This window comes from Centropristis striata, chromosome 13 (genome assembly GCF_030273125.1).
Source record: "Centropristis striata isolate RG_2023a ecotype Rhode Island chromosome 13, C.striata_1.0, whole genome shotgun sequence".
Taxonomy (NCBI): domain Eukaryota; kingdom Metazoa; phylum Chordata; class Actinopteri; order Perciformes; family Serranidae; genus Centropristis; species Centropristis striata.
The window spans coordinates 28078012-28096996 of NC_081529.1; the positions used below are offsets into that span (position 1 = coordinate 28078012).

The window sequence follows — 18985 nt, forward strand, 5'->3', positions numbered from 1 at the left end:
TTTGCAACGGGGCCGCGCATGCGCATTGCGCAGGAAAAAAAATAAAAAAATAAAAAAATTAAACAATTAAAAAATATTTAAAAATTTAAAAATTTAAAATAAAAAAAAAATAATAAAAAAAATAAATCAATAAAAAATAAAAAATAATAAAAAATATAAAATTAAAGAAGTAAAAAGGATAGTGTTGGAAGAAGTATTCAGATCCATTATTCTGTAAAAGTACTAATACCACACTGTGAAATGACTCCACTCCGCTTATTTTAACTACCTAATAAACTTTTAAGTGGTTTAATTTATAAAAATGGGTAATCATTTTAAATGTATCGTGTTTGTCATTTTAAATCTTGACCTGAAAAGTAATTAAAGCTGTCAGCTAAATGTAGAAGAGTAAAAAGTACAATATTTGCCTCAAAAAGTATAAAGTTACATAAAATGTACATAAAAGTACCTCAAAATTGTACTTTAAGTCCATTACTTGAGTAAATGTACATAGTTACTTTCCACCATTGCTACCTGCCTCTTCTAACTTATACATATCAGTTAAGAGTCCTCCTTCAGACACTGTATGAGGATTAAAGGGATAGTTTGTGCATTATTATACAAAACTTGTTGTTTTGTTGTTATTTAATAACTTTATATTGTTGTTATTTAATAACTTTATATGTATTCTTTGGGTTATCAAAATTCTTTTAATACCTTTTTGTCATGAGGGTCCATAGATGCGGTGTGCAAAGTTTGGTGCAAAACGATGAAATTGCCTCGGAGGAGTTTGAAAAAGTAGGTTTGCGACATTTCGCGAATTTGCAAAAAAAAACTTTAGGCGAAAATGGGCGTGGGCTATATCACGAGATTCAGCAAAACTCAGTGAACGCGTGGATATAAGATTTTTGAATGTTCGATGAAGTATGTGGGAGTTATTAGCCAAAACGCACCTTCCTTTATTATAACGCCACCTAGTGGTGAAAATTCAGGATGTCAATAGATCATAAAATTTTTCACCTGGTGTGACTTATATTTAAAGTTTCATGAGTTTTGGGGTATGTTCAGGCAGTGAAAAATGCGATCATTTGGGACAAAGAATAAAAATAAAGAATCATTTGAAATGCAATAGGGACCTCGCAGGTCGTTGCCTGCTCGGGCCCTAATAAGGTGAAAACTTAGTCATATGATGAAAAAGATGCATTATAATGTGAAACTCTCTATAAATAATGATTTAGTATCTCACAATATTAAGTTAGTCCTCAAAACATAGGAATATTGTTTCTAGAAAATGAGTTAGTATCTCAAAGTGACAGCAAATAAATAGTCTTAAAATAATAAGAAACATTCTTAAAAGACACCAAGTCCTTATTTTGACTTTGCTATTATTTTGAGATATAAAGTCATTATTTCAAGATAATGAAGTCCCAATTTTGAGATACTAACTCATTAATTCAATTAACATATGCCCCATATGTTAGCATATACAAGGTTTCTGCAGCCATGGGGGAACTTGGCATGAAACTGAAAGCCCCTTTGTTTGTAATACTTCCCAGTTTCTCCATATTCATAGCTCAGTCATAGCAGCTCCTCTGTGAATCCTGAATTAATTCAGACATGGCTCTTTCTAATGATCATGTTATTACAGAAAAAGAAAAACTTTAATCATTCAGACTGCCACCCTGTGATTCACACCATAAATAAAATGAAAAAGGGTTTATATTCTCTGCTTGATGCAATGCATGGCATTTGTTGTTGTGCATTTTTTCCTCAAATTTCTATCAAATAGCCTGGAAGACAAGACACAAAATCAGGTTTTATAAAGAACAGACCCAACTGTATGCCACAAGAACTTAATTAAAACCCAAACTGACAGTTTAAGGAAAATCCAAACTTACATTTTGAGAAGTTCTAATTTGAAACTAACCAAACTGGTGTTTCAGTACAAAAGCATTTGAATCAGGCAGACAGGCGGAAAGGACCTTTCCTAGTAGTGGAGTATAAAAAATGTACTTGTTTGATTAATGTGACGTGGTAGTTATGGGATTGTGCAAAATGGCATGACTAACATATTTTCCAGTTTTCAATAAAAATGAAAAGATGCTGAAAGAAGAAATCAATGTGGATTGTCTTAATGAAAATAAAGTGAATAGTTATTAAACTACAAAATATAACTCTGATTTTAAATGGACTGTACTGTAGACATTCTGCAAAACATGCATGTGCGGCATGCTATGTTCACTCAGTTATACAGGTGTCTTTTAAAATCATGTCTACGGCTGGATTCAGAATTTAAAGATTCTGAAAGACTCAACAAAAAATGCATCGCTTCATATGCCACAGGGACTTTATTAAGAACACAGACAGGACTTATTCAAATCCCTCAACCCTCCTTTCCCTTCTCGTATTTTTTTCTGGCCCTCACTGTCACAGACCCTTGAGCACAAACAGACATTTCAGGAATTTTATTCTGAATATTGCCAAACTGGCATTTTAAAACAGAAACATTGGAATATATTCAAAACCACAATGAGATTATCTGTCCTGTTAAACTAGTGGCCTCAATACTCCTCACATTCTTCTTCACCCTCAACAGATTCAACTCCAACCTCCTCATAATCTTTCTCCAGAGCTGACATGTCCTCTCTGGCCTCAGAGAACGCTCCCTCCTCCATACCCTCACCGACATGCCAGTGAACAAAAGCACTCTTAGCGTACATCAGATCAAACTTATGTTCAAGTGGAGCCCAGGCCTCTGCACACGGCCCTCTGGACCTTGGCCAGGTCTCCACCAGGAACTACAGTGGGAGGCTGGTAGTGGATGGTGCGCTTGGTCTTAATGGTGTTGATGGTAGCATTAACATCAGCCATGTATTTGCCGTGGTGAGGGTCACAATGCACCACCTGATTGGATCAAAGCAGGCGTTGGTGATTTCTGACACTGTTACTGGTCATGGTCAGCCTTCTCAGCAGCGATGGAGGGAAGTGGATGAGTAGATATGGCACAAGTTGGTCTGGAATTCTGTGAGATCAACATTAAGGGCACCGTAAAAATGGAGGGAGGCAGTGATGGAGGACACGATCTGACTCATCAGCCTGTTCAGGTTGGCTTAGGTGGGACGCTCAATTATCCAGGTTCCTGCGGCAGATATTGTAGGCCTCTTTATCCATGAAGGCACAGTCAGAGTGCTCCAGGGTGGTGTGGGTAGTCAGGATGGTGTTGTACGGCTCCACCACAGCTGTGGACACTTGAGGAACTTGGTAGATGGCGAACTTCCAGCTTGGATTTCTTGACGTAGTCTACAGACAGACACTCCATCAGCAGGGATGTGAAACCGGAGCCCGTGAAACCAGACAGAGAGTGAAAGAGCATGACTTTTTCTTTTTCGTTGGGTTTTGATTGAGGTCGATCCCTGGTTGGTGTTGGTGTATGCAGAAACTCCTCATCTGAATCTGAAACCGGAGCCGGGGAAAACAGAGCCGATGCCACCGCTGAAGCTGCGGAAAACCAGGAATCCCTGAAAACCAGGGCACTGGTCTGCCAGGGGACAGAACGCAGTAACATAGTTTAGATGATGAGAATCACTTGAGACCAATCTATTTATTAACAAGTATAACACAGTAATATTGAACTGCATCATAGTTCTTCATATAAAATTACATTACATGTCATTTAGCAGAAAAACAAAAAAAACAAAAACAAAGTTCTTACACTGACATGACACTGTACAGTAAACAGAAGATAGAGTCAAAGCCACAATTGAACCTAAATTTGACATTAAGCTTAAATGTATGACTTATAGTGTCATTGTTAACTCAGGGTCAGTGTTACTTATCTTATCTTTTTTAGTCTTATATGTCAGCTGTTGCTGGCTCCTTTATGACCTTTATCAAAAAAATATTAAATCTATGAGCCAATCTATAAAATAAATAAATGCTTATTTGGTGAGATTAAACTTCCTGCTAGTTATTGTCTCTAACCTTGTGTTGAAGGCAGAAATCTCAAAGACAGGTCTAAAAACCTGGACAAATGAAAAGCAAAATATCTGCATGGCTAAGATACCATCTGAAGTGAGAAAATGAAGCTACTTTTTTATATGGAAAATTATTTGGTGCCCTCTAGTGTCAGTGTCACAAAGGTGAACTGCATAATTTAATGGGCCAAAAATGGGTATGTTGCCTGTGGGCAACACCTTACCGTAAAACCACTTAGCATCAAATCCAGTTAAATAAATAACATTAAAAATAGAAACTTAATATGATTCCATACTAATGTTTTCTAGGATGTAAGGTTTGATTAGAATATAAAGAGTATTAAGATTGTATGTCTCTCCGGATGTGAATTTTCATCACTGAGTCCTTTCCAGCTGTATTAATAGTACTTACCACTTTAAAAAAATTGCTGCTCCCTTTTCTGACCATTTACGCAGTCATTATAAACGTTTCACTGTCCTCCATTTTGTCTAGAGCCTTATATTGGAAACTTGGTCCGTGTGAAGTCCTTAAAGATATTATATATTTCAACAAGCCTGTTAACATTTCACACCCACTAAATTCAATTAAAAAGTTTTTATAAATTACATGCAGCAATACATACAAACTCCTGAGCACTCTACACCCCCAGAGCCTTCAAGCCTTTTCACAACATCATTTTCTTTTTCCACTTAACCCTTGGTAGTTACTGTATGTGTTTTGTTTATTGCAATAAAAGCATCAAAAAAGTGTATGGCTATCACTATTTCCTCATCTTAAAACTTTTTTATTGTTCTTCCTCGGTTTAATCTTGCCAGATATCACATACATAAATGTACATCCAGAAAAACAAACCAATTCTTTGTATTAAATAATGCCATCAGGGACACTAGAAAACCACAGCTGTTCTCACTGGAATGTTATTTTATTGAATTTCAGATTACATTTCACAGGGCTAGCTATGACTCCAGGCTATGATTTGTCAAACCAATAGCCAGAACAAATCAACATTATATCAGAAACCTTATCTACTTTTATTTTACCAGGCCTCAAGCTGTTTAAAAGGATCACATCTAAAAAATGCACTATGAAGAAAAATAAAATATAATTATCTATTCACACACTTAAAATACACGTCAATCTCCCTGATCAGTTTCTCCATCTGGAGGTTGAATATACAGAAATCAGTAAAGTAATTTTGGCTGTAACATTCATTTCTTTTCCCGTTATTTGGATGCTTTGCAGTCATTTGGTCCATTCAATTGCACTTAGTGGTAAAAACATACACAACGCAGTACTTATTGGGCATTTAAATCACTACCAATATATTTTCCTCACTCTTGAGTTTAAACTTTTTCTGGCATAAAACATTGAGCGGTCATGCTGCACCACTTAAAATTCATTTTTCTTGACATGATACAATAATAATAAGAAAACATTCCTGTGTATGATGAAGTGCCTTTATGACTTGGCACACTATCTGGTAATTTATCCCTAAGAGTTCAATTATACTGCATCTCAAATTGCAGTTTTTGTTAGAATAAATACTTGACAGTCCTCTGGGAGATTGTGTGGTAGGAAACAGAAGATATCTGCACATGATTCATGTGTGAAATCATCTTTCAGACAGCATTCACAATAGCAAAAATATCTGACTTAGTTCGCTGGCTCAATAACTGATACAATTTTGTATAAATATTGGCAGTATGAGATAACTGTGGGCCAGTAACAGCGATATTGGAGCTTTTCTTTTGAGTGAACTGTACGTAAATAAGATGTGCAGTATTTCTGTCGTCCTGCTGTTGTCACGGATTGGAGTCATTCGTGTTGCTTCAGGCTGGTCAGGGTCACCACTGGTTTCGACGGGGAGCCGGGCGCCTGTTCAGGAACAATCAACCAACATTAACCGTTAACCTTGTGACATGCACTTTGACTATTACTACAGGGTCCAGTCTCTGGAACAACGATGGCATTTGTAATGAGGCAATCTGTTTGTGAGAAGGTTTAGAGATCATCCTACACTCCCATTGGAGGATATTACCAGATAAATAACCATGGATTTAATGACTAATGCTGCAGCCCATAGAAGACCACATTTAAAAAAAGGTTACTTCTGACCACATTTTGTACTGGATGGAGTTGAGAACTGTAAAAAGAATAATCTTAAGAGCTTTCTTTGCATTTGGGGTAAACTTGATTTACTTTGCCCATACAAGTATTCACACTCCCTTTAATGTTGTCATGTTTTACTGTCTTTAAACAGTTAATTAAAGAAGCAGTGTGTACAGCATAGAAGGGGATTTCACAGATTGCGAGAGGTGAATTCCCCAATTACCAAAAAGTTGGGACACTGATGAGAAGATATTATTCTTAGTACAGTTTTCAATTGAATATGTCACAAAGGATGAGTGAATTTTGATTTATATACGTTTAGGACAACATCACAGCTTTTTTGGAGTTGTAGAATTTATAGTGTCCTTCAAGTGATGTAAAAAAACAGATTGTATAAAATATGGACAGAGTTTCCATGACATCACCCATAGGTTTCTGAAGAGCCAACTGAAGCTCAACATGAGTGGTTTTGGTTGTCGGCATCTTGGCAGTTCCTTACCCTTTCTAACTCCTGGCTAATCCAAAAATGGGCATAAAGATGAAGTGTGGGTGGGCTGTGTGGAACTGCAATTTTTGTCAGTTTTGAATTGGCTTCATAAAAAAAAAAATACTACTGTAGAAACTGTTTGTACATCCTCAATTTGCAACAGGCATTCAACAAAACAATACTACAGTACTTCAAAGAAGTCAGTTAAATAGGATGTGCGGCAAAACGGCATCTTCGGTTTATGGTTGTGCCTCTTTTACATGTCAAGCGGCTGAAAGCCTTCTCTCAATGCATTTCAGGAATTAAGACATCCTTTAAAATCTTGTACTTAGATCAGTGTCTGGGTCAAAGGCAGGAGAACAGAGATGACGAGAAAAAAGAGCCACTTACGTAGCTCACTCTATGCTAAAAACACAACAAATCTTAGTTTCTGAAAACATACAATACAAAGATTATAGTACATTTCTGCCAATAGATCCTCCTAAATCATACACATCTGTGCTTAAAAGTAGATCTGTTGTCACTTTAAACATTAAAAGGGGTCTTTGCCTGTTGACCATTGCAAAAAAAAAAAAAAGTCACATTAAATCTACTTTGACTCAAGACAAAACATTAAAACTTACAATACCGGGGGTAAAATTCATGTTGCAGGCAGTGTGATGTCGATTCACAGACAGTAAAAAAAAAGGCTATTAAGACAAGATTTGTTTTTTGTCCCGTTGCTTTACATTTGTTAAAAATGAGAATAAAAGTGACCCTTTCTGAGCCTCTCTGAAGCAGGCAGCCAGTCAGTAGAGGGTTGCCATAGGAACATCTGCAGGTTTATGTCAGTCTGCATTGGTTTGGATGTAGAGAGGGAGGCAAGTGAGGAGAGAACTAGAAGGGATGCTACAATATCAAAAAGACGAGAGAGAGAGAGAGGGAAAAGTCGATCACACAGGACACAAGGAGACACCAACCACCAGAGCCAGTCCCTTTATTGTACACAACACCTCTTTATTTACTCTCCATCCTAAATCAGTTCATGTTGTTTATTCAAATCAATTAATTGCTACAGAGGCACTTGACAAAGGTTTGCAAAACAAAAAAGAAAGATTTTTTTACAGGTTGGTTTCCAACCCCTTCCACCAGATGTAGACAGGGAGGAGGGGAAGGAAAGAAGAAGGAGGCAGGGCACATCCATTAGGAAGGAAGGCAGTATCACCTAATGTATAACAGGGCATTACAGTCTGGGCTTCTCAACGGCAGGCTGCAGTGACAGGCACGATTGGATTTCAACAAACTTTGGCCAATAAGAAGTTTTAGCACAGTTGTGTTTACGAGGGGTTTGTGGAGCTTTTCATGTGAAGGGTCTTCAATCTAAAGATTCTGGGCTCTTTTATTATAAGCATATTTTAATTCCTTCTAGCGCTGTCACTGAAAGCCAGACCTGTAGAGAAATACAGGGGAAGAAAAAGCACACTCTGTCTCGAGAGCCTTGTGATTTGGGACATTTTTGAATTCATTACAGTTTCTTTGTCTTGTCAGGTCGGCTAATTAAATTTCTATCCTCTGCAGTGAGAGCAAAGAAAAGTCTAGACAGCTTCTATAGACAGAGTGTGCCTTCAAACACCACAATTCCCACCACCACCTGCAGCTCACCACCACTACTGATCAAACCTAAAACATCCTAGTAGCCCAACGTCACTCCCCGCTTCACCAGTTTTTCCCCTCCAAATGTGTTTTAAAAAATGTTTTAAATGGTCAAATATCCTCAAAGAGAAATCTGAACATATTCATTATTAATCAGAGGATGTCCAGTCCCAGGTGCCCTCCCAACATACAACAAATTTAGACAGCTAATCCCTGTAGCAAAACCCCGAATAAAAGTCATGGAGAAGCTGGGGAGCGGAGTTGTACAGAGCTGATACAATTGCAACCAAAAATATCAAAAGAAATGACAAAATGCCCAGGTTATAAATAATGCTTCAGAAGATGAGTCTCTTTTTCCCTGCGTCCATTATGAAATGACATTGTTAGTGCTTCCTATAATATCAATTTTAACACGTTGGGCTTTGATTAGAATCATGTTTTTGTCGTCAACCCTGCGATTAAATGAGATACAAGTGCTTACTCCCCAGTGTAGGCCAGCTATATACAATACTTTTAATGTATGGAGGCAGAACTGATGGCAATAATAAATGTCCTTGACAACTTAGCCCTGAAAGAGATGTACCAACTCCTAAAAGCTTAATACCATCTTTATACTCTAAATCACGTCTACACACCCCGTCGCTTCACTGAGTTTTATCCTCTCTGTGTGCTCTGCGCTACATGAATCAGTTAATCCAGGAATGAACAAAGTCGAAAGCTGAAGGTCTCATTGGGGTTCAGCTGAGACTAAAAGGGATTATAATTCAAGACTTTAAAAACTGAGAATAACTGGAAAGAAAGCATCTCACAAAGTGCAGACAGCCTTCAGCCTGTCCCTCTCCCTCTCACGTTTTTTTTGTGCATAGTGTTCTGGTAACGGACTACAACATCCCCCGATATAAGTGGCTTGTTGTAAGGCTACATGGCTAGAAGTGCTTGGATTTCAATGGTCAATCTGACATCTTTTCAGGATGATTCACAGCGTGCAGGGCTGAAGCTACTCTCAGTCTCATGCAACCATGCCCTGTGTCATTTTCTGCGATTAGCATTTCATTTTTAAAGCTACATTTATGACGGTCATTAAAAAGGACACTCAAATAAAATAACACAAGGGGGGTGGGGGGGGTGTAAGCGACATCACCAAAATGACAAAAGTGATAATCCGCTATTGTTTTTCATTATGAATCTGTTAGGAAATGAAAACCCAGTGAAACATTAACAGGTTAGGGGTGTATATCACACAGAGATTTGACTTGGGCGTCTCGGCCAATCTAAAAAAGGTGGAGGGAGGGGAGAGGAAAGCCAGCCTGTAACAGTTAATAAGTTATTTAAAGAGCTTCTGCTGGGAACCTTGTCAGAAGAAATAAACCAGTTATTATAATAAAAAAAAGCTCTCAAACTGAATTTTATACACCATCTCCTACCGATAGAAGCTAAATGCACCGCACAGATCAGCTGGATTTTATTCTGTATTACACAATTTCCACAAATGTAATATTCAAGTGGTTAAGGGCTTTCTGTTGTTCATGTGCACTGATAAAGATGGTATTAGCAGCTTATTACATAGTTTGAAGAGACATTAATACGGCTGGACGATGCACATGATGCACCACTATCAGTCGGCCCCTCCCCTCGAGCCCCCACCCCTGGCCTTTTAGTGTGCAGATACACACACCCACACACAAACACACACACTTAGGTGGGCTTGGCCACAGGTCTAGTCTAGCAGGGAGGGCTCAGCAGGGCGGATAATGGTGGGCCGATGAGAAGGAGCACCGGGGGGTCTTCGGCTGCAGCGGGGAGAGAAGATACAGAACAAGGTGTGAGACGCGCTCACAAAGAGACAGTGGAGAAACCAAAACAACCCGACAGAGAGAACAGAGGGGGACAGAGAGAGAGTGAGAGTGAGAGGAGAAATAATATTATATATTGAGATGGGATAACTTGAGAAATGACAAACCATGCCTGTGACTCTTGAAAGATGATGATAGGTAGTTAGTGGCATAACATAGGGAATACAGTGCAACAAAATTTGCATTCACATCAACAGAAAGTCATACCTGGGTACACCGGGTGGGACGCGGGCTGGCCGGGAGGGGATCTGTGGGGGAGCGCTGAAGGGATCCTGGTAGCTGTTGAAAGCGTTGGTGGGGGGGCCGGGGCGAGAGGGGATTGGTGGTGCCCCGAAGGCGGGAGAGGGGTTGAGCGGAGCTCCGAAGGCAGGGGAAGGGTTCATGGGTGGTCCTGGTGTTGGGCCCCGTACAGCAGGTGGACGGCTGGGGGCCGGAGCAGCTGCAGGGGGCGGCCTGCGCTGAGGGGTCGGGCTGAGAGGGAGATATGGTTCAATTAAACGGACATCAAACAGGGTTCGTAGAGCTTCTAAGAGCTATACTGAAGCTCCAAAACACAAAATTCCCAGTGTTTCGTTGCCTTTATCATCACGTCTGAATCGTTAAAATAGAAGTCTATAATTTCTTTTACACCCACAGCAATCAGTGTGTATGGTCACAATGTTTATTTTAACAGCTGTTCAAATCGACTTTGATTTGGTGTTTTGGATCATGATTGCCAGCTCATTGCATTCTGACATCTCAGAGTTATTCTTCTACTATACTGAATACCTATCTTGTAAACATGTAAACAGCAAAGCAGGCTTAACAATGAAAGGTTTAAGGTTGGTCTTTTTCTCACCATTTCTAATCTCATATATGAAACTTGCTCACTGTTTACAATTGTGTGTTTTTAGTTCTGTATTTTCCAGCTTGTATATCTGCAGCACAGCTGAATGCTGATTGACTCATCTCACCTGGCTTCTTGGATCCAGTTGTTATTTATGGGTGGGGGTACTGGGGTGGAGACGGTGCTGGCACTGATGTCACCAATAATGAGCAGCGACTCCTTGAGTGCATGATACATGCGTAACATCTCATCTCTACGCTGGGCCTGGTCAGCTGATTCCTCCATTAGGCTGTTCTGGTCCCCAGACGAGTATAGGTAAGCCAGCAGCTCCGAGTGGATGAAATCCTTCGCCTGGTGGGAGTTAACAGAATTAAAACAAAGAGGTAGTGTGGATGTGCTGTAGTGGTAGCCAAAAATGAAATAATGTGAACGTTCATAAATTGGAAAATGTGGTTGAAAGAAGTGAAAGACTGCAGCTGAAGAAGGAGGGGACTATTTTACCACAAGATCTTTAAACAAAATACTAGAAAACCATGGGAAAGGAGCTGCCCAGTGGACAATGGGTGTGTGTAGCTGCTGAATTGCTGGAAGCCATCAAGTGATCTCACCACAATAATAAAACCTAATAAATGGATGGTGGACAAGTCACTGTGAGCATGCTCCATAAATCTGGTTAATTAGTGTCTTCAATTTTATGACCTTGTGTGAACATGAAATATATGACCACTGACGCTACTAAAATGCACAAGAAAACGAAACGCTACTCTGGACAGCTCAATGGTGCAAAGTCATTTAGACCTTATTAACAGCAGGTTTAAGGTGTCTTGATTACTTTTATCAAGAGTACGGTAATGTAGGAAGTTACATTTGCTGGGTAATGGCAACATAGCTAATGGATCATTATTTTCATATATACATATATGTCTTTGTTATGTAGAATGGGCACCATGCAGAATTACAAAACACACTTTTTAGGCTATGCAGAGCACCTCAAAGTCACATGTTTATATTTACATTGCATCTAGTGTGTTTGCCCACCGAATGTGTTGGGCTGTACTTCTCTTTTTTTCTGTAAATTAAATGAAATAAGGGTCACAGTGTTCAGGTCATAGACTCAGATGACCTCCTTCATTCTGTTTCCTGATCTGTCTGTCTGCTGCTGAGGACTGCCGGACTCACACTGTTGATCATGAGATGCATTATGGTCTTGGGCACGAGGTCTCTGGTGGATTTGTTGATGATGCCGATGTACGAATCCACCAGGTTGCGGATGGTTTCCACCTGTCGCTCCAACTGAGGGTCCATAGAGAACGTGTCTGCAGGGGCAGCCTCTTCGTTCTCCGTCTGACAACAACAACAAGGACGGAGTATAAATTTATCAAAATACACCTCTGTAGTTAAATCTACATAATTTCCAAAAGCACACACAGAAAAACACAGGGGTGTGTGTGTTAATGACCAGTATAAAAATGAACATTTTATTGGAGGTTGTATTGACACAATTGATTAAGGCTATATAATATAATATATTTGGGGGAAAGAGCAGTGCTGTGTATAATCTGACTGATCAAGTAGAATCAGGCTCCTTAGATTGAATCGACTATTTCAGATCGCTCCTACTAATTTATGGCTTTTCTAGAGACAGTGTAGTGTAAATAATGTGGTGGGAGCTAGCTAGTACCTCCTTATGAGGCTCTCTCAAGGGACTACGTAGCTATTTGTATGACAAATTGTGATTAAATAATGTAAACCTGAGTGATCTGTATGATGCTATATGTATAATCAAAATGCTGCAAGGATTTAACTATAAGATGTGTCTCAGTAGAAAAGTACTGGAAGACAGGAGATTGAGATAAGGCCCCAAGTAGAGAAGAATGTTAAGTTTGTGCCAAAAACCTGTGTTCTCTCGCCAGAAATGAGTATCAGTGTGCTTGCCTGGGAGATCTGATAAAAGCAAGGTCACTCAGCTGTGCAGGACCAACAGGGATAAAAACAAGTGCCTTTTCTTCAGCTGTATATTCATCATTTGTGCAACCACTTGGGTCATCTAGTTAAATGTATTTTTCATCATGGGTACTTATCCAAAGATAAGGGTGGCAGAGAATGAGTGAGAAATGCCAGGAGATGAGGTAATGCCACCTGCACCTAGGGGGCGGATATGAACTGAATAAATCATAATGGTGTAAATAAAATGACGTTTTGAACAGCCCCTAGGAGGGAAAAACTAAGAATCAACTATTTTTATTGGTGTAAAGTTCATAATGAATATTCATGATGGGTTGGACAATGTGTGTGAAAATTCTCTATAAAACCTCATGTAAGTTTCATTTCGTGTTCAGAGAGCTTATGGACTGCACCTTGTGTGTATTAAATTTGTTCTCTCCAATTTGATCGATAACAAAGTGTTGTCACAACATCTTGGACTCCTGCTTGAAGATTTTTGAGACCTGTTAGAGAGTATTTTTGGGCTGTTTTCCAACTGGGCTTTTGAATAACTGTTAAAGACCGAGAAGTAATTTTTTCCAATTGGACACCTTTAAAGACTGATTTATGAGCTATTGACCTACAACTTGGGACCAGCAAATTACACGACAACAGAACACCCCAACCTCCAACATACCTGGTCCTTCTCTGGATAAACTCCTGCCCTGAGGAACGACGCTTTCCAGCTGTCTACATCCTCCTGAGAATCACAGGCCAGTTCTATTTGGCGAAGATCCTTGTACACGTTCCTGTGCAAATGAACAAACGACAAACACAAGTGGTTGTGAGTGTGTGGCTCAGCCAGTACTGCCCTACAAAGCCTAAGTGCAGTAACTACTTTTTTGGTTGAAATTGAGTTATAACTAAGAAATGAACTCCTTGATGTCCGTTTTATCTTGTGACAAAGTTTTAGACTTCAATTTTGTTTTAACTCAGAAATGATAATATAAAAATTGCAGTAACTACAAAATACAACTCAAAACCAAAGCAGTAAGTTCACTTTGACTGTGATACAGTGTAGCCTTGTATTTCTTAATTGTGTTTAATAGTGATGACAAGAATAATAGAAATTAGTTTAATTGATAGGGGAATAATTATGTAGATAGTGGTTAAGTAAAAAAGGGAGATAAAATAATATTAAGACTAAAATATAACATTACTTTATTATATTAAGTCTAAACTAAACAAATCTTTAAAATGAGTTGTAAAACACAAAATCAATTTGAGAATGTTTATTCACAAAGAATATATATATATATATATATATATATATATAAATGCTGAAAGAAGACAACAACATTATAGTTACTGGACTTTGTTTCTGCATTACTATGAGAACCTTTTACAGCAAAACCTGGGTGCAGTAACTACATTTTTGGGTCAAAGGTCAAATAAATTGTCATCATTTTTGAGCATAAATATTACATCATCAATACATGTAGAAATAAATGTCATATCACTTACCTACCTATAACCTATTAAGCTGGCCAGATAAAAAACGTTAAAAAACATTAAAGGAGTTTTTCTCAGTTTTACCCTTTGTGTAGTTACTGCAGTTAGACTTTGTAGGGCAGAGTACACAAGGTCAAGGACAGTACACAAAAGATAAAGTAGCTGTGCATTCATATGTTTCTACTTAACATAAACCTGACCTCGACTCTGTGTTGAAGATTGCAAAGATGTGCTTTGTGGACATAAAGCCTTTTTCCACATCTCTGAGCTTCAGGTTATCCAGGGGCAGCATATACTTCTTTTCTTTCTCCTAACATGAGGCAGAGAGAAGAAAAGTGTATTAGAGAAGAACTGAAACCTGGAATATACAACACAAATAAGTTAGATCTCCAAAAAGTGAGGATTTGTATGCATTTTGGTAATGCAGATGAAAACAGTTCTCCACCAATGAGTAGACACGATGGAATGCATTTCCTCTGCGTGGACCACCACCAGGCTGGCTGGTGTGATGGAGAAATGCATGATGGGGGAGAGGAGGAGGAGGAGAGGAAGAAAAGGAGGAGCATGAGGGAGTTCTGGGGGGATGGGGTGCCAGCTTTCAGAGCTTGAGCAGAGACATCTGGAAGCATTTACGTCTGCACTAACAGAGAGCGGCGCAGGCCCAACAGTTACATCACTCGCCGTTCCACACAATCCCCCGCCCCCACCAGATACACACACATACACGTATGCACACACACACACGCACACACACACACACACACAAAGGGCCAAATACTTAACTGCACGTGCAGAGACAAACAAACATACATGAACCTGAACGAATTGAATTGAACAAACACATATTGTGAGATTTGGGTGTGTACTTGTACAGATGCGACCAACAAAAATACGTGCTCATGTGGACAACCGCCTACACACATGCACACTTGTACACACACAATCACACCCCCCTCCGGCCCCCGTAACCCAGTACGATTTCCTGCAAATTCCAAAGTCAGATCCCGGCTGGAACATTTCAGCCCGCCTGCCACGTCAGTTTGCCTCCACCATCCTCCCTCTCTCTTTCCCTTTCTTTCTCTTTGCTTTTTTTCGCAAAAAGGAGACCTAAAATGCACCGTTTCCACTTGGTGTTTGGACGCTCAGAGGCCACTGGACTGGAGTTCATCTTCAGCTTTGGTTTGTAGTGGTATCTTTTAGAGGTCTTTTCTTATTTCGCTGTAGGAATGGATATGACTGAGGCCTTGGGAAGCAGCTCAAGCGGTAAGTAAAGCATGCTATTTGCACTCAACCATCCTAGATAAACGCTCAATTTAGTTAAAATCAGTGCTTTAAATTAAGTCTAAAGTTAAAAAAAAAACCTATAAAACGTTATCATTTGGTTTTAGATCATGTCAGCTTTATTCATTAGTGCACTGACACGTCATTTGTACTCAAAGTTATTCTCCAAGACCTTGAATAAAACATTAGAAAAAGTCTATACTATAAATAAACTGTAGAACAGATTTCGCACACTCAGCAAAATCTGTTCTACAGTTCTTTAGTCAAGAGGGTATTCAGTCCAAGCGTGTCTGGATTTATTTGCTTGAATCAATTGAAAGCAATGTTATAGAAGCTATATTTTGAATAATAAATGCTTAATAATATAAAAAGTGCTGGGTTGTATCAGCAGCACTGGTCCTGATATAGCAGTCACTTTTATACGTGGCTTTTCCATATGTGTAATTATTTCACTGAGGTAATGTTTGCTCTCTGTGTCCTCTGTCCTACTGTCCTAGGGTAGCGACCTGCAGCCGCAATGACCTCGGGGTCCTTCCTCCTATCAGAGTCCTCCTCACCCCCCCGCCTGCCCAGTGTTCAGACTACCTGTTCATCAGGCTACAGCTGAACAGTAGTCTGCACATTGGTTAGGCTGGGCTGGGACGCACACACCTCCAGCCACAGTGGGAGATGACACCAAATCTCCACTTGGGATAGTTTATCCCAACATAGCCAAATGCAGTATCTTCATCTTTACGCATTCCTGTGGTTCTGTGCAGGGCTCAACGCTAACTTTTAGAAGTGGTTTCAAGGCTGTTGTCCAGGCATCCGCTTTTGGTGGCTGGGACTAAAATATGGCATTACTTTTTAGGTAATTAATGTTTATGCAGTCAGCTTAATAATGAAAATGTCATATAAAAGACTAAAATATCCTACAATAAGTATTATAGTGCTGTGCAGTATAATTTTCTGTCCAGCTCAAAGTTGACAGGATTCTTCCCCTTCCCAGAGTTCCCAAATTTCCTTTTTAATTCATTAAATCATTAAGGTTTATCTGGTTCTTTGTCATTTGTTTTACATGTTGGCGGGTTACAATATTCGAACAGCTTCCTTAGAGAAAACATCAATCATATTTCAAGCACTTTCAATGTACCTGAACCAAAAGACTCTTGCATACTTCATGATCACATCTAAACTGTTATTATAAATGCTAATGCAAAAAAATAAGGTTTACAGAATTCAGCTAAAACCACACCAAGCAATGTATATTTTTGTTTTTACTAACTGTTGTCAAATTTGATTGTATGTTTTGCTTAGGATTATTTCATGAATAATTACACGAGTGATTATGTTAATGAAAAACACCAGATTTTGCATTTTTCACGGACTATATTCAAATTTAAGCACATTCCCAACCTTGAGAATACAACAGTTAAAATGAAGCGTTTTCCCTACTTTCAACACTTTGGACGAGCCCTGGGGTTAGTCAATCAACTTAATTTGTTACGCCATTGCCTGCGAAACAGATGCTCGTGTGCGTGCAAGAAAATGCACCAACACATGTACAGCTTTGTCTGGTTCTGGTTTGACTGTAACAGCAATATATGAATATACCTAATGGAAATATTAAAAATGTATCTATCTTCAGGTAAATGTTTTGCTGTTTTCTATCCCTGTTAAAAAAGAGATTTCCACTAAGAGCAGGAAATTGTTGCCAATTTCTCAAAAATGATTTCCAATCGCCATCTGGCATCTGTTACTGTTCAGCCCTACTGTGTGATCTTATCTCGGCTGTTCATATCCCCGGTGTTTCCAGTGAGATAAAGCATTGTAACAGAAACCCCTCTCACCTCCTCATCTTTGTACCAGGACAAGGACTCCGCAGTCAGGACAAACCAGTACTCCTTGGAGCCTCCCTTCATGATGCTGATGTTGATGGTTAGCCAACCTTTCCTGATCACCTGCAGAGTAAAGAGAAGGTGTAGGAGAGAGAGAAAGGGTGGTAGGGAGAGAGAGGGGTACCAGGAGGACGGAGGGAAACAGCTTTGTCAATCAGGCTTATAAACTGGTGACATGAGGGCCCCATAGGTGTTACTGGGATGTGATCGACGTGAATAAAATCTTACCTGCTTGGTCACTGTACATTTGATAGTCCCTTTGATTTTACTTTTATTTCTTAATATTCAACTTTTCTGTGTATTATGTTACTTAAATATGCCCTTCAACATAGAGGTATGCATGGAAACTTAGCATGAAGTGAGTAAATGACATGCAGAGTAATACATGCTGTATACAAAAGCATCAAATAGTTTAGTTGAAATACTGAAAAGAGATGAAGTTCTTTTTCACTTAAAGAACATAAATCCTTATACCGTCAAACAGGACCAGAGAGTTTCCAGACTACGATAGTCAGAGATCAAAGGTCGGCGGTGGTATGTTAGTGTCAGCGGGTCAGTAGAAGCTATCCTATGTAGTCAGTTATTAGACAAAAGCAGGGTTAGTGGGGTTAACTGGAGTTGGATATACATTTGTTTAAGTAAAAGATGGGGAGAAGCGAGTGCAAAAGACGGGGGTAAAGGAGTAGAAGAATTGCAATGGCTGGTCTACTAGAGTTTATAGATAAATCTAAACTGCAAAGGGAAAATCTAAAAGTGCATAGATGTAGAGGGATAAAATACATCAGACTGAGAGGCCGAGCTGAGTGAATCACTCTGCGGAAAATAATCAAAGCATTTTGGAAGAGCCCTCTTAGCAACTGTGTCTCTTCATTTTTTCCAAATCAACCCCATGCATTTTAAGCAAAATAAGGGGAAATTATCTGTTAGAAGTGGGCTTTAGTAAAGCCAAAGTCTGCTTGAGACCTCTCTTTTGCACTCCCTCTTCATCCAGCACAGGACTGGAGTGAGTTATGGGGGGAAAAGGTTCATTAGTTCAAAAGTGCCAACATAAACACAGGAGAGGAGGCAAATACATAGAAGCTAAACGTGTAGTTTGCCTTGGCGAGGGAAGAAGTTAAACTTTTCAGAAAAAAGGGAGTTTTAAATCCCCTGTATTAAAGACATTTGGAAGTGTAATAACAAAGCTGGCATCAAGAAAGAGGACGATCAGATATGAGGGCGTCACAGATGAGGCTTTTCTTTTTGTGCATAAAAAAAAATGTCAAGAAATGTTTCAAATGGTTAATTAAAGATTTTTCATTACGTCTAAGATAAACTCCAATGATTCAAAGGAGAAATTATTAGAATGAAACATGCCAATTTAAATTTGTCAAGACAGTCAGTAGGTTATGAAAATAAAGGGATCTTAACAGGGAAGTTTGATTAAACCATTGGAATACATCCCAAAGCCATGATCAGTCAGCATACAAAATAACAGACAGTTTTGATCAGCTCTGGATACAGAAATAATGATTACAGACTTGGAGACAGG

The 18985-nt window shown here is 39.1% G+C and overlaps 1 protein-coding gene and 1 pseudogene across 3 annotated transcripts in view; both read right to left on the reverse strand.

Annotated features, from left to right (window-relative positions):
- Positions 1-2441: 2441 nt before the first annotated feature.
- On the reverse strand, positions 2442-4607 carry LOC131983831 (tubulin alpha-8 chain-like; annotated as a pseudogene).
- Positions 4608-7509: 2902 nt separating this feature from the next.
- dnm2a (dynamin 2a) overlaps positions 7510-18985 on the reverse strand; it is a 35963-nt gene continuing 24487 nt past the window's right edge. For all 3 annotated transcript variants that reach the window (XM_059347264.1, XM_059347262.1, XM_059347263.1), the window contains 7 exons: positions 17407-17517; positions 14497-14606; positions 13482-13593; positions 12041-12205; positions 10989-11212; positions 10243-10506; positions 7510-9972 (listed from right to left, as the gene is read on the reverse strand). In XM_059347264.1, the coding sequence (XP_059203247.1) occupies positions 9900-9972; positions 10243-10506; positions 10989-11212; positions 12041-12205; positions 13482-13593; positions 14497-14606; positions 17407-17517 (1059 nt within the window). In that variant the 3' untranslated portion in view covers positions 7510-9899. The remainder of the gene's footprint in view (positions 9973-10242; positions 10507-10988; positions 11213-12040; positions 12206-13481; positions 13594-14496; positions 14607-17406; positions 17518-18985) is intronic.